Raw genomic sequence first — 15,448 nt, 5'->3', positions numbered from 1 at the left:
AAGTTATAGTTCTATAGGTTCTACCCAAGTAACTATACATATCATAGAATGGTGGAAACCTAAATTTTTCTTACAGTATTGAAGCTAGACAAACAAGTTGGTACAAGTTTTATGAAAATCGGAGCAACTTTAATTTTGACCATGGCCCTGTACAAATTGAAAATTTACCTTCAACCCTTTTTGGCACATAACTCTGCAACAATGGTTGTACACGCACAAAAACGCCAGTGGGCAACTATGTGAAAAGCCCAAGATAAATGCTCTGATCCTCCTTCATTATACCCCTATTTGACAGGGGAAACTGGGTGGAAGCATGTGACCACTTTCTTTTTCTGTTTTTCCTTCTTTGAAAATTTGCCGGGGAGGGGGCAGCTACACATCCCAATGCTTGAAACCACAAAATATTTGAGCTGCTAATTTGCATCAATTAATGAATATCAATTAATTAGTTTAACCTTAATTTTACGACTAATAATTATTGCTAGCAAAAACGTCAACTCTGATTCCAACTTTCACTATTGGAAAAATTGTAAATAAATATTATCTAAAATCTCTCGCCAGCTTTTTCGCCTAAGTCCATTAATTACGTAATAGCACATGTTTCTAGTCTGTGAAAATATTGATGTCATTACAAATTTATTTCTGCTTAAAGAAGCTGAAAAGTAACAAAAGCTGGCGAGAGAATTTAGGTAATCTTGTTATGTTTCACTTTCAATTTAAAAAAAAGGCTACATTAAGTCAATTTTTGTGACAATAATTCTGAAATTCCCCTATTTTAGGCTTTTTTCACAGAAAACACTTTTGCGTGTATAAGTGTCCAAATATTATGTAGCAGGTGGCAAATTTCATTCATAAAGAAAGATCTATTTATAACAATTAATCTCTGCTACTTTAAAAGTCTCTGACCAAAGTCTAATTCTTTCACTAGGTGGGAAAACATTATTCAGATAACGCCCTCAAAGTTCTGTAAAACTTTTTTCCGCTAAAACAGGGAGTCTTCAGGGGAGTCTTTTAAGATTGCCGTAATTTTGCTCGCTGCCGTCTTCTTTCGTGAACTCTCATGATGCGTGTTATCGCAATTGGAAAAAAAATTTTAGGCGATGCCCGGCGCTGCATGGGCTCCTTTAGTTGTAGTTTGTACAGCGTTCAATGGGACAGGTCTGGCGTAAATCATGAAATTACCAGACATGTAAAACCAAATAATAATGGTTCAGTTATAGAAACATGCATATCTCCACTTCATTTATGACTTTGAGGTATTGGATATTTACCAAATTGACTGGTAAGTTAATTGTGCGCACATAAACTAGTGAAATTGGGAGCCAAATAGCTCCGTATTTGACAAGCAGTGTGTTAGTGTTACTGTGTGTGCGAGTATAGGGAATGCTCACAGCTGAGCTTCGTGACATGACAAGACAAGAGCCGCTGTACATTGTGTCGCTCACTAGAAAACACTGATAATTTCATATATTCTTACTGTACGTACAACTCATAGCATTAAAAAAAATTCCCAGAAAAATGTTCAATGAAACTACGGCTACGCTACGCAATGTTATTATTCTATTCATGCACAGTGTGTGCATACACGATACTATTGTGATTGCGCAATATCAATGAGACGGCTAAGTTAGTGAAAATTAACATTTCGTTTTTTTGCGGATTCAGAATGATTTAAATGATGCCCGATCTGTAATTTGGGGAAGATATTTATTACAGGATAGGGCACAATTAAGGAAATTTTGAGGGGATTCGGTGCATGACACGATAGCCGACGATCCGACCTTAAGAATCTTAATTTAGATTCTAAGTAATGTTTTTATGTTTAACAGTTTGTCATCTGCACACAACATTGGTTTCATTTAGAAATGTGTGAAAATAATTACTCATTTTGACAGAAATAAATGTTCTTTATCTAATTTGACTTATTTAATGGCCAGTGTAACATTAATATTTGATACAAAACTCAAGTTCAGTTTAACTGTAAAACAACTTACACATACCTGCCAACATTTGAAAACTGGAAAAAGGGACAAATGGCACACTGTGTCTGAAAAGTGGGACATTTCCAATTTTCCTATACATTATTATAGGATGAGTTTTACAAAAAGAGGGACAATGAGTAAAAAATGCTTTTTTCTGCATTTTTCTTTTGCCAAAAAGTGGGACACTTGGCAGGTATGCTTACACATGCTAACAATACAGTTTCAGATTTTTGTACAACCTCAATTGCACAAAACTGAAATTAAAAACATATTTTGTGGTCATGTTAAAGCCTTAATGTACGATTTCCATCAAATTTTAATTTTTTTATTCTTCATTCAAAATGTTGAAATAATATTAGTAATAACTGCCAGGAAGGGTTGCTGTTCATTTTAAGTTGAAATAACAAGGTAAAGTGAAAGAAACCCCACTGGTTATTTTGGCCATTTGACAGGCCTATGGGAGAACAAATTATCATAATTTTTGACCTACAAAGACAACACATTTGGCCTATTCCATTTAGGTGCAAGTTGGGACATGTGTAAACATTACAAATATGCAAAAAAATCAGGTTTGAAAAAAATTAACCAATTTCATATTATAAGATCGTACATTATGGCTTTAAGAAACTTGACCATGATTTCTATTAACCACTACTGTATTCATTCCATTAACCACCCAGGGCACTTAATAAAGTAATTTTAGGTGGGCGCTTATTTCTTATATTGTTTACATAATTACATATATGTAGAAAATGGCCCAGAATATAGACGGTGTAGATGGCTCTGTGTTTGAAATACAAGTAGTTTCATGCATGGATCCTGCAGATAATGATAGAGGATCACGTGTAGTAAAGTCACTGTTTGGGCGCTTATAGGGTCATGGGCGATTAATGGAATGAATACAGTAATTTGTATTATGGAACATAACTTTCACTAACCTTCTTGCCATATAATAATATGTATCTTTGAACACTAATTTGCTTGCCAACCTGTCCAAAGTGGTAAGTAGATAAGCAGCTAGCAGAGACAATGTTTCCTGATCTGCAATACATCCATTTGAGACAAATGGACTTCCAAAATGTTTCTTCTCATGTAGACCTCTGGATCCATCCAGTTTTGCCTACTACACAACCAGATTCCTATTGATCCCAGAGGTAGACTGGTGCCCAGCTACATTGTGGCTACTCAACCAGTGCAGTACCAACCCAGTACCAGTGTGTGTACTATACACACGATTCTAATGTACCAAAGAAAGTAGCTGGGTAACAGCAATAGGAATCTGAAAGTGAAATTGACTAATGCTACCACATCATCTCCCCATACACAACCAAACCAGAATAAGCCTGGGTTTACACCTCATTGATTCTGACAATTTGCAACCCATTCTTGTTGCATTACTGGCTACTCTTACTCCAGAATGATAAAGGTTGTGATGAATACGGAGAAAGTGGACATTTTTGCGGAACATTAATTTTCATGGCTTTTCGTGCTCAACTCAGCTCCTGCGAAATTAAATAGGCACAAATATGTACGAAAACATGGCAAATTTACGAATAAGCAAAGTAGTTCAAAATCTCCAAAGCGCAAAAAATGATACCCTCACAAATGTCCACTTTCACAGTATACTTATTGTCAACTCAACAGCATTGCTGCAGTGAAAGTCACTTGACTTTTCTGAGTATGTCCTGGCAATGTATGATTTACTGTTTTATACAGTCAACAAGTCCTGAGCCTTCCACTCCATCAAAGAAAAAGAAGTTGTTGTGTGGTGCATCTCTACCAGAAGCAGCCTGCATAAAAAGATACAATTACATTTGATTTAATGGGGAAAGAATGATATCTAAATATACTGCATACTTGATCAATGTTTTTCCAAATTTATAATCATTGCTTCAAGTTAGTAAAATTACAATACTTCTGCTGACAATTTTTGTCCATCTATTGCTTCTTGGACCACTTGTTTCTTTATTGATTAGGTGATATTATCCATTTTGCAATTTTGTTGTTTGTCTTGCTAAATCTCTACTGATATTTAAAGTTCAGACAGCCACGCTGCTAACTTCCATCACAAGTTATGGCACAGCCTTTGCAAGGAAAAGAATAATTCCCACCAAACTAAAATAACCCAGCACATGAGTTTACAGTGACAGAGAGTGATAATGGGCATTAATCCTGGAGAGACAATGGGGGATACATCCCCTCACATTTCTAGGTGGGGACATAATATCATATGTCCCCTGGAAATTGCATGCAAGTACATAATAAGTTAATACAGAATTACAGATTATGCTGCCGTATCGGATAAAGTGCTAAGACAGGTTTTTTTGTTTTCAGTTTTATTGAAAGGTAAGTCTTTGTTGTTTCTGTGTAGCACCCATTTGATAATAACACTGCAAAGTATAGGTAAAGTATTCTTTGGTGTACCAGCTGATTCTCGATGATTGTCAATGATTTAATTGAAATCGATGATTTAATTGTTCCTCACTACGTGCTGTACCTACTACAGCACAGAAGAGCAATGATTTTTAAAGCTGTTTGGCTATTATTTAGCAATGGAAAAGTTGAAATGACTGGTCCAAGTATATGGCAAATCAAATCAAATTGCTTCAGTTGGGCCTTCATTTTGAAAATGTTTCAACTTTTTCCAACTAAAATTTTACACAATAATACTGTACAAAGTATGCAACAAATGGCTTCCATTTGGCACATATATTCTTAAATTGTCCAACTTCCCAGACACTCCCTGTGTCAGGCAAGTGCCATGCAATGGCCTCTTTGTAGCTATATTCCCAACTTTCCCATATCTTATGTTCCCCAAATGAAATTCAGATTGATGCCCTTGAGAATGACTACTTGCCATGTGGAGTGATCCGTAGGTCCCATAAATTCATTAAAAAAAAATTTGTAGCTCACCTGTTGTTTTTAAATTCATGACTCGTTTTACTTGTTCACTAATCAATTTCCTGGATATTGTTCTTAAAAATAAAGTGTCCTCTTGAGTGTTGACATCTTCCGATTTATAAATACTCTCTAATAAAGTGCAGATAATAATGGAATTATCATCATACAAGCAGTATATAGATTACGCACCTTAATGAGTTCTTGTCCCAAGACTCCTCCAATGATGGCACATACTGGACTCAATTCAGCTGTACAGTGGCTGTATAAACATGATAAATAAATTCCACATAAAGGTCAAGCTTGAACACACAACATGATTGTTTGAAATTAGGTTATTCAAACATGATATGGAATATGACAACTTCAAAGCAAAATATTTGACAACAACATTCTTGTGATGATGATGTGGTTAATGATTTTCATGAAATGCAGTGTTTTTTCTACAATGGATATTGATCAATATTATTGCAATTAATTATTAAAATAGAAACAAAACACCCAACATGTTTATCTTTTCAGCAGTAGAAATGCGAAGTGACTTCAGATCAAGTTACTAAAATATAATAAGACAACAAATTGGAACCAGAGTGATGCCAAAACAATTTCTATAATGCCAAAATAGGAAGTACTGATAAAACTCAGCTGAATATCATTTGAAACTTTCAAATACTATTTGATGTTTTGTAATGCTAGTAGTAGAAATATTATTACAACTATGTTGCCCTTCCCTTATCTATTGGACACTTGTATTATTCAAGATTACGATTGCTGTATTGTAAATAAGTGGCATGTAAACTTACTACATCGAGGGTTGACAATCAGAAAGCCTTAACTCACAAAGGAAACCTTTGTGAGTTAAGGCTTTCTGATTATCAACACTCGACATGACATATGGTATAATATTAATGTTCTGCAGATAGTCTAGACAATGACAAATTCAGTCAAGCAGCTGACAAAACATTTCCTTTTTACCATGCTTTGTATGCGATGAGAATTCTCGCATATATTTATGAGGGCTGATTGTTTGTCCAACAAATCATCCATGCCTTTGCATTTATGCAACAGGCGCAGAATATGCATAGCATTCTCATCTCTTGAACTTCATGGAACAACTGTCCTTCATTAACAGATGATGCTGGACTTTGGCAGGTGGTGCACCATCTGTATATTATTAGTCTATGGATTTAAATCAGATGTGCTGCATTTTTCCAAACATCCAACTTTTCTTTATGAGAATCATTTGTTTCTACTAACCAGTAAAAAATTGAAAATTTCTAATAAACTATTTTCATCTTGGCACCTCAGTGCGCATTTCATTGCGCACAGCTTCAAATTGTCAGTCTTTGCTCAAACACTGGTATATAAAAATTCACATTTGAAGACAACGCATACATCAAAACAGCTGCCTCAATGCATTGATGCCAAGACGAAAAATAGTATAGTCTTACCATGCAAAGTCATCTCCAACTACATCCAGTTTCACTCCGAAGTCATCCAGGACTTCATCTCGTATTCTTACAAGTTCTGTTCTGTCATTTTCTAGACTGCTTGGTTGTGGGTTTCTACCAAATGCTTGCTGGAACTTCCACAAAACTGTTGAATTATCGTATGGAAAATGTTCAAGACTAAGTTTATAGGCATTGTACAGCATTCTTTCCTCAAGAAGAAGCGTATAAAAACTATAAAAAAACATCACATATCAACACAGCCACAAAATACATGAACATTTTTGGCTTTTTATTAACACACTATTCCATGTAGTCCAAATTAAAACATGCCAGCCATATTGTGCAAGAGCACAATGACAAATACCCACATCACAAATTCATGAAATTTTAAAGATAAAATAGCAGAAAAAAGCACCTTCATTTTGATCTGTTACATATGTATTTGCATTATGTATTTGTTTCAATGGCCTCCCTTCGAACGAAAAAGTATGCAGATTCTAAAGTTGCACTCAAAAGCTACACAGCAGTGCAGTATTCACTACTTGCACGGTTCTGCCATTATGCACAATGTGCGAGGAGAACCTCGAACTGGCAGCACACATGAATGAGAATCGAACCAGTCATATTACATTATGTGTAAAGTTAAGTAATTATTCCTTTCATGTGATGTCATTTCGAGGCTCTCCTTGCACATACATTATGGCGGAACTGTGCAAGTAGTGAATTATATTCCCTGCATGACTAGTCATGGATGACAAGGCACTCTTGCATTTTTTGATGTATCTATTTCAATGCACAATGCCATGCTACTTGGTGAATTGAAACTTGTGTCACTTACTATGAAGAATGAAGTATAAGCTGGGTGACCTCTTGAGTTCTTTTTCTGACAGCACAGTCCAATCCTTCTCAAATGCTTCTTTGAGTCGACAGTATGTTGTTGTGCTCTGTACATACACCGTCTCTTTTAGATGTGTTTTTTGCTTTTTGGTCGGCTGCGTGTCTTCTCCTGGTGCTGGGACACTCTTGATGACTTTTGTTTTCTCCCTACATAATACATATGATTAATTGCACAGAAAAATATGGTTAGCAGTGAAATTACTTATTTAGCAGTCATTTGAAGTTATCATCCACAATTGAATATATCAAGCAAGGGTCAGATTTGTAATGAGCATTTTACTCATCAAATAACTGAAAACCACCTCTACCGCTAACAAAATAAGCAAGTGAGGGCATTCAATAGTTTTAACAATCTAAAAACCTCTATGCATTAATAAAATACATTCAACAACTAGGAATGATAAACTTGATCAGATGGTATATTACCCTTCAATCTTGTTGGAAATCAGTGTGATACATAACAAATTGAGTGATATTTTGGTCCCTGGTAATTCATTGTCATAGTGCACGTCAGAATATGCCTGTTGCTAGGCCAACTGGCTCACGTTTTCTTTGTTACGAACCACTGATCAAAATGATCACAACAAAGCCTATGGCATATCAAAATTCTGAACAGGTGCAACAGCCCAGGCTTGAACCAGATGGTTACTAACGTGCAGTCGTGCACTATGACAGCGAATTGTAACAAAGTTCATGCCTAACAATTTCAGTTGACACACCCCACATTAACTTACTCAACATAATGATGCTCATTGAGGTCAGCAAACATATACCCATAGTATCCGAATATATCCCCAGCAAAGAAACGAATGTTGTGTTCATGACAGATCTGATTCACACGTAGTAACGTCTCTTTGGTACAGCATGTGAGACACACAGTATCAAACTGTTTAAAGAAATCATCTGGCTTGGTTGATATATCTTCTGTGTCTGCCGAGACTTTCACGTTAGGGTTGAGTTCCTGTGCCTTGTCCACTGATGATAAAGCTCTCTGTCATATAAAAAATTGAAAAATATGTGTATGTCATGATGATTTTAACAAAACAAACCGTATATGTTTAAGCAACTTTTCCTTTTGTGAGACAGACATATCTGCATCAGACTTGTGAGGAAAACAAAATAAAAAGCAGTATCATGGTAACTTGAATTCATGTATTTGAAATCAAAAATCATGCTTAGGCCACAGAAAAATATTTTTTGGTTAGGGTCGCATGCTGCTCAAAAATTAGGCTGGCTAGGTCACTAAGTATAAAGCATAAAGCTGAAACTGTATAAACTAAGTGTGAATTTACCCAAATTGATATTATGGTAATAAACATCCAGATTCTCATTCACTAATATCACAAATAGTTTGTCACAGGGTTGTTTGATTTAAATTGCGATTTTTAACCACTTGATTTTTTTTTAAATCACTGATTACATAAAATCAACTTTTCCATAAACCCATTTTTAATAAATGTAAGTTAATTTCAAATCTTAAATTGACTGTTTTACTTCATTCCCAATGTTTCTAGAACTTTTGGATACAATTAAAATACCTCTATGATGTCACTTTATCTATTGCAAAAAAATCATTTTCAAGGTGCAGAATTCAACAGGTTTTTTCCCTTGATTTTACCAAATTTTCACATACATGTAAAAACACGTTTTGATTTTTTTGTAAATACCTGGTAGGATTGTGCATGACTAGCATTCCACTGGTACTCTTTTGACTTTATCATGGAATAAAAAATATCAAAAAAATTAACAATCCTGATTTGTTAACAAACTTACATTTTTGCCCACATCATCTCTAGACACAAGAAACTGTGAACAGTCATCCAACTCAGTGACATTTCTGTGGTCAAGAAGTACCATTGATTTCACTCCAGCAAGCACCACATTCTTGCAAACTTCTGCACCAAGACCTCCCATTCCAACAATAAGCATTTCGGATTGTCTTAATCTGTAATGATACAAGGTAAAATGTGTTTTTATATTTTAAGCAAAAGTTATTAATTTCTCTGTTTTTTCTGTATGTGTGATGTGTGTGCCACCATATTACACCAGTTCCAAGCTTGTGGTGCAGAGAACTGATCGGCGGGACAAAAAAGGGGTAAAATCGCGACATACAGTGTCACAGTGCATTGCAAACTTGGTGTAAAAGTGCTGTTTGAGAGAGTTACTTACGTTGCATACACAAACACTGCCAAAAAGGACAGAGAAACAGACCCGGTTCAGTTTAATGCAGTGTGGATGAGTATGCTATAGTCAAAGGTGGGCTATAAGTAAAAACCTATGTCGGGCCATGTTGCAAAGTCGAAATGTGGGGGAAAAATCCCTACCAACCGACCCAATTTTTTGTGGGGGGGGGGCCTAATTGTGTGCAAATTCATAACTAGACGTCTCGAGTAAGTACATGAAGAAATTTTTGTTTGAACGATTCGAACTATAGTAGTACCCAGTACTATATGGATAACTGATGGCTTGTGATTGTTAGAATGTGGATGAATCTCGTAATAAGTCGTTGTAAGTCCTGAGTCCTTCACATTTACATCACTAATACACCCTAAAAATATTCCAATATGTACTGACATGTTCTAAGATCGTCTTGTTGATGTATATTTTGACAGTTTATTTACAGTTTCTTGCTAAAAGGTCACTTTGTGTAAATTTTTCTGGACTCCTGCAGTGATTGTTTGATATGAACAACCTAATGCAGCCGACATTTTAATTAAATTCATACTTAGCAACACTGCCAAATTGATGACACAGCTGCCAAATTGTGTTCTTTTAATTACAAAATATAAATATTAAAAATAAAACGATTAAAATAAAATAGCATGTTTATTACAAAAAGTTATTTCATTAGAAGTTTTTTCTGTAAAAAACTCCCAAACATTACAATGGTACATTACAAGCTCAATGGTGATGCAAGCTCAAGCTTGAGGCTTCATCTTCATGAAGTGGACGAGCATTTGAAATTGGGCAAAAAGTACCAAAAACAGGCTGAAATTAAAAAGCTGTTGAAATTTTGACTGAAAAAAAGTTTTAAAACTGAAAATTTTCATCAGCCCATGAGTCAGTTGTCTAAACAACTTTGAACAAGCATGATCACAGAATACAAGGACTCATACATGTAAGTTCGCATGTCATGAATTGGTCATCTTTTGTGTACCGGTATAACATTAAATGTAAAATGAACTTCAACACAACTTTTAATGAATACATTTTAGACCATTACCCCTAACATGGTAACACCCAACCCTGCTTTTTGCTATCAGAAGTAAATGAAAAAGGAGAGAAGATGAAGAAAGAAGTCACTTGGCGGGCCCGGGATTAGAACCTTAGACACCCCGCATGTCAAGCATACGTAACGATCACGGACCCGACCGGTAGCCACACGGGTAACCAGGGTTCGATTTAGAGGGGTTTTACATGCACAAATGCATGTAACTTTGGCTCTGTGCTGACAGGGTTCGGTTTTTGCCAGCAAAAACAGGTTTTTAAAACAGGTTTTTTACATTGCCGGAAAAGTGGCAAAAAGTGGCAAAAACCTGTTTTTGCCTGGTTTAATCCGGCAAAAATGGCAAAAACTGGCAAAAACTCACATATAGTCAGTCAAGTATTACAAAGTAACACAGAAAGGTCATAAACAGTAACACACAACGTTTAATGAATCATTTAACATATTTTTTGTCTCATCAAGCCCTTAAAATGAAAACGTTTTGGATATGATATGACACATACATGTACGCACTAAGTGCACAATGAAAATCCATACATTTAATTTCTTAAAATGTTACTTATAATTACCAAATCTTGTTGTATTAAATCTAGGAAATTATTTTTGTGACTTTAAAATTTGTTTTGAGATGAAAAAAGTGAAACATTGATCAGTTTTTGCCATTTTTGCCAGCAAAAACTGTTTTTGCCAAGTGGAAAAAACCACGGTTAAAACCACGGTTTTTTCCACCTGCAGCAAAAACCTGCGTACCCTTTCTGTGCATGTAGAATTTTGCCTGCAAAATTTTGTGTTATTCAGCCCATTTTGAGGAAAAAAAATCAGAGTTGTGCATATAAATTTTATTTTCTAAATCGAACCCTGCGGGTAACTCTGCCCTGGGCAGCGATTCTGTGAGCAAACAACAGAACTAGGGTCATTGCCTAATCGCAGATCTTGGGATTCACGCATGTGCAGTGGTTTTCATCGTGGTATTTTCAATAATTTTGTGGTATCTATGGGTGTGAGGGTAAGAGGGTTATATATTTCTGGAAAGCTTATTATACATGTTATAATACAATAGTGCACCCCCCTAATTTTTGTAGAGCAGCAGCATTGTGTTCAGGAATTCCTGCAAATCGGTAGACTTCTCCGTAGTCCACTTGCCAATTGTGCATACTCTGGCTATTACATCTAAGCTTAAAACTCTGATTCAATTATTTGTGTACAATTGATAGATTTTCACATCTGATCTTTTCAGTCACCGTACTCCCTCTGTTTGTTAGCTTCCCAAGTGGACTACTGACTTTGGATTGCCAAAAACATTTTTAACACAGGACTCTATGGAGAGTTCTAAAGGCCAATTTCTGGCCTAACTAAACTTGGTCATGATGTAATGCATCTTTAAATGAATCTGGCTTGTGATTGGTCGCCCAGATCCCATTATTGTTTAAATCCTCCTCGCACGTACCATTACCATTAACTATACATGGTACATAATTACTTGAAAGTAGTAACAAAAATGCCGCCCTCTATAATAAGCAATGTGGACATGTCTAACTATGTAATCATATGTTGTTTATACTTTTTTATTCAATATTTGGGTCAATCCATGTCAATTCACCCAATGAGTTAAACCTGACCTCCTTCAAATTTGTTCTAATTTGGTATACAAGTTGATTTTGGCTGCCAAAGCTGATATTTCAAGTTTGAGCTTAATCGGACTTATGGTTCTCCCGCTACGGCCGGCCCAATTTTTGCGATTTCTGCGAAAAATGGCGCGGCGGCAGAGTTTCAATGACCATATCTCCGTAACCGTTTGTCCAAATGAGCTGAAATTGGTGTCATTGGAAAGCTAATGTCATAAAGAATCCAAATCTGTCATTATTTAATAAATACGAGCAAGTTTAAATTGTAAAACCTTTTGCCCTTGAATTTGCCCTTGAATTTGACCTTGTGGATCACGCGACTTCGAAACAAAAGTGTGCTCAAATTACACCCCCATATGTTTTCTACAAAATATATAAAAATTAGAGGTATAATATGTTTTGTTATCATACAAGCTTCTCTCAAAGTTAGGCAAAAATGTGATTTTCCATTGAAGCACACAGTAAACCACAATACTGAACTTAGCACTGAATAGTCAGTATGCAAAGTTCAGTATTGTAGTTCACTGTGTGTTTCAATAGGAAATCACAGTTTTGCATAACTTTGAGAGAAGCTTTGGAGGAAAACAGAAAATATTATATATCTAATTTGTTTATATTTTGTAGAAAACATATGGGGGTGTAATTTGAACACACTTTCGTTTCCGTGTCACGTGATCCACACGGTCAAATTCAAGGGCAAAAGGTTTTACAATTTTAACTTGCTCGACGCTCGTATTTATTAAATAATGACAGATTTGGATTCTTTATGACATTAGCTTTCCAATGACACCAATTTCAGCTCATTTGGACAAACGGTTACGGAGATATAGGCATTGAAAAATCTGCCGCCGCGCCATTTTTCGAAGAAATCGCAAAAAATGCGCCACCCGTAGCGGGAGAACCGTAAGTCCGATTAAGCTCAAACTTGAAATTTCAGCTTTGGCAGCCAAAATCACCTTGTATACCAAATTAGAACAAATTTGAAGGAGGTCAGGTTTAAAATTACATTTTATTTGGGTGATTTGACATGGAATGAGCCATTTGTCAATATGATATTACAATACTAGTTGTCTTTTTAAACTCCCTTTCCAAGTTTTATTAGATTTCAAATAAATTTTGAGACAGTAATCGACATAATAGGGACTTCGTTGCACACATTCCAGTTGGTCGCGGCGACAGACACAAAACCTGTACGCACACAACTTTAATTGAGCATAACTTCACTATACTTCAAGCTACTTAGGCTGATTTAAAGACTGTTAGTTTTCTCTTTAAATTCTCTTTCCAGTGATACCAAACATGATAAGGTTCGCTTAAAAAAGGCAAAAAAAAAGTGCCGGACTCCCTACCAATGGCCCTGGGGGAATGGCAATTCAGGTCTTCATTTTCCAAGTTTCTGTTTGCTGACCTCAATCATATGAGCATCATTATGTTGAGTAAGAATAAGCAGTTTTCAAAAATGCCTCCTTTTGCCCCCACGGACCAGATCGTGTCACATTATGATTATGAGCCATCCCGGTGAGCCATACGAATTCCACAGAAATGGCAGCATGTCACAAGCGGTTAAAGACAGCTTTGCGTCCTATTGTTATTGCATTGGATTATAGATACATCAAGTCAATCGATTGTTAATGGTTCTAGCATTCACAGCAACACCGTTATAATCGATACCGGGAAGTCCCGGATAGTACAGTGCAGCTTTGCGGCCGAAGACGTGACCTGACAAGGCCAGGGTCACGGCTATAAAATTGTATATTCTTTTTCACTTTAAGGCCTACTTATTTGTAAATCCGTATTTTACTTTGTAAAAAAAATTTTGTAGGCTTATGATTATCCTGATATTATTATATTCATTCATTTATTTACTAATTTATTATTTTCATAAATATATTTATTTATTCCTATGTAGGGGCCTAGGCCTATTTATTTATTCCTATTTTTATTTATTATTTTACTAATTTGTTTTCTTATTTTATTTATTTATTTATTTGTTGTTTGTTTTATCCCGGGGATGTGTGGGTGTCATATAAAGTTTAAATTGAAATATAATAAAACATTAAATGCAAATTAGATTGTATTTATTTATCTTTTTATGTCTATTTTATTATTTGTATTCCGATTTAATTATTTAATATTTTAATATTCATCTATTCACAACATTATACTCTATTTAAACTCTATTTATTTATTTATAAATTGATATGTAACAATATATTAAGGCCAAGTAAAAAAAATAAAATGTAGGCCCCCCTATATGTGTTCCTGGTCTATTCAAGTAGTATCAATAGGCTTAAGTGTTATATTAATTATTATGAAATATTATAGAAAAAGTTTTTATCTGTAACTTGTATATAAGATTTTAATCATAAGTTCAACAAGTGAACATGGTTAAGGTTAACAAAACATTTTCTCTGACTTTTATCATAAGTTCTAATTTAGTTTTTGGGCTGGAATTTGGAGGGAAAGTGTGTCTTTTTTGTATATAAAAACATGCTAAATTGTGGGGAATTTAGTTCGCTTCCCGGAAAGTTAATATTTTTCACCCATGCTGTAGGCCACGTGCCGAAATATCACGCGATACTTGCATGCAACTGCCTACTTTTAAATTTTTGCTCCAGAAAGATTTGTTTTCACAACTACTTGAACTAGTGGGTCTGGTAAAGGATATTCTGTGCAACAGTCGGCTCATTCATACATAGCTACATATTACATAGGCCACACAGAAGTTATTTGGTACCGGTATGCGCGAAGTGGTTATTGTGAATGCAGAGAATCGATGATCGATCGACATGTGTCATGTCAACTCTGAACAATTCAGTATCGGGTTACGTAATGTTACTATGTCAACGGGATCGCAGCGCTAGAGTAATGAACCACGATCGAAATGATCACCACATAAAGTATATGGCACTCGAAGGCATACCAAAGTAGCGTGATCCGTAACCAAGAGAATTACGTAACCACTTCGATGCTGAATTGCACATCAATAAACTCTTTGGACTTGATAGGAAGTGTTGTGGTCGTGAGGTAATCTTCTATAATCCAATGCAATAACAATAGGACGCAAAGCTGTCTTCAACCGCTTGTCAGCATGTCTGTCAGTCGTGTCCGTGTTTTTATAGGAGTCAGTTGGTAAGCTTAAATAAAATGCTTACCTTTTCTGAGCATCAAGTCCCCACAGACGAATCTGTCGATCATACAATGCTGCTTCATCCTCAGTAATGAGTGAATTTTCTTGTTGTGCCATGTTGTAAGATGCAGAAATGGCTAGAAAAAATGTAACAAAGCTTCGCACAGTGCACAGATTTCCAGACCCTGCAGATTCCTTCAGCAGACCATGCGATTGTTTGCTTGTCGACTGTAATTATT

At 35.6% G+C, this 15,448-nt stretch overlaps 1 protein-coding gene across 1 annotated transcript; it reads right to left on the bottom strand.

Annotated features, from left to right (window-relative positions):
- Positions 1-1,902: 1,902 nt before the first annotated feature.
- Positions 1,903-15,442, bottom strand: LOC140152791 (SUMO-activating enzyme subunit 1-like). The gene is made up of 7 exons (XM_072175284.1): positions 15,235-15,442; positions 9,002-9,173; positions 7,963-8,219; positions 7,170-7,375; positions 6,332-6,476; positions 5,073-5,142; positions 1,903-3,772 (listed from the first exon to the last, which is right to left on the bottom strand). Exons 1-7 carry the CDS (start codon positions 15,324-15,326, stop codon positions 3,683-3,685), a joined length of 1,032 nt encoding a protein of 343 aa, XP_072031385.1. The 5' UTR covers positions 15,327-15,442; the 3' UTR covers positions 1,903-3,682.
- Positions 15,443-15,448: the final 6 nt, after the last annotated feature.

This window comes from Amphiura filiformis, chromosome 5 (genome assembly GCF_039555335.1).
Source record: "Amphiura filiformis chromosome 5, Afil_fr2py, whole genome shotgun sequence".
NCBI classification, from domain to species: Eukaryota; Metazoa; Echinodermata; class Ophiuroidea; order Amphilepidida; family Amphiuridae; genus Amphiura; species Amphiura filiformis.
This window is presented reverse-complemented; position numbering and strand designations above follow the sequence as displayed.

What these genes read in the sequence shown, in the direction of transcription:
- LOC140152791 (XM_072175284.1), bottom strand. Translation starts at nt 15,326, where the DNA reads ATGGCACAACAAGAAAATTCACTCATTACTGAGGATGAAGCAGCATTG. An exon ending in AATGAGCATCATTATGTTGA is followed by an intron (nt 7,376 to 7,962) that starts GTAAGTTAATGT and finishes TGTATTATGTAG; the next exon opens with GGAGAAAACAAAAGTCATCA. An exon ending in TGGGACAAGAACTCATTAAG is followed by an intron (nt 3,773 to 5,072) that starts GTGCGTAATCTA and finishes CTTTTTATGCAG; the next exon opens with GCTGCTTCTGGTAGAGATGC.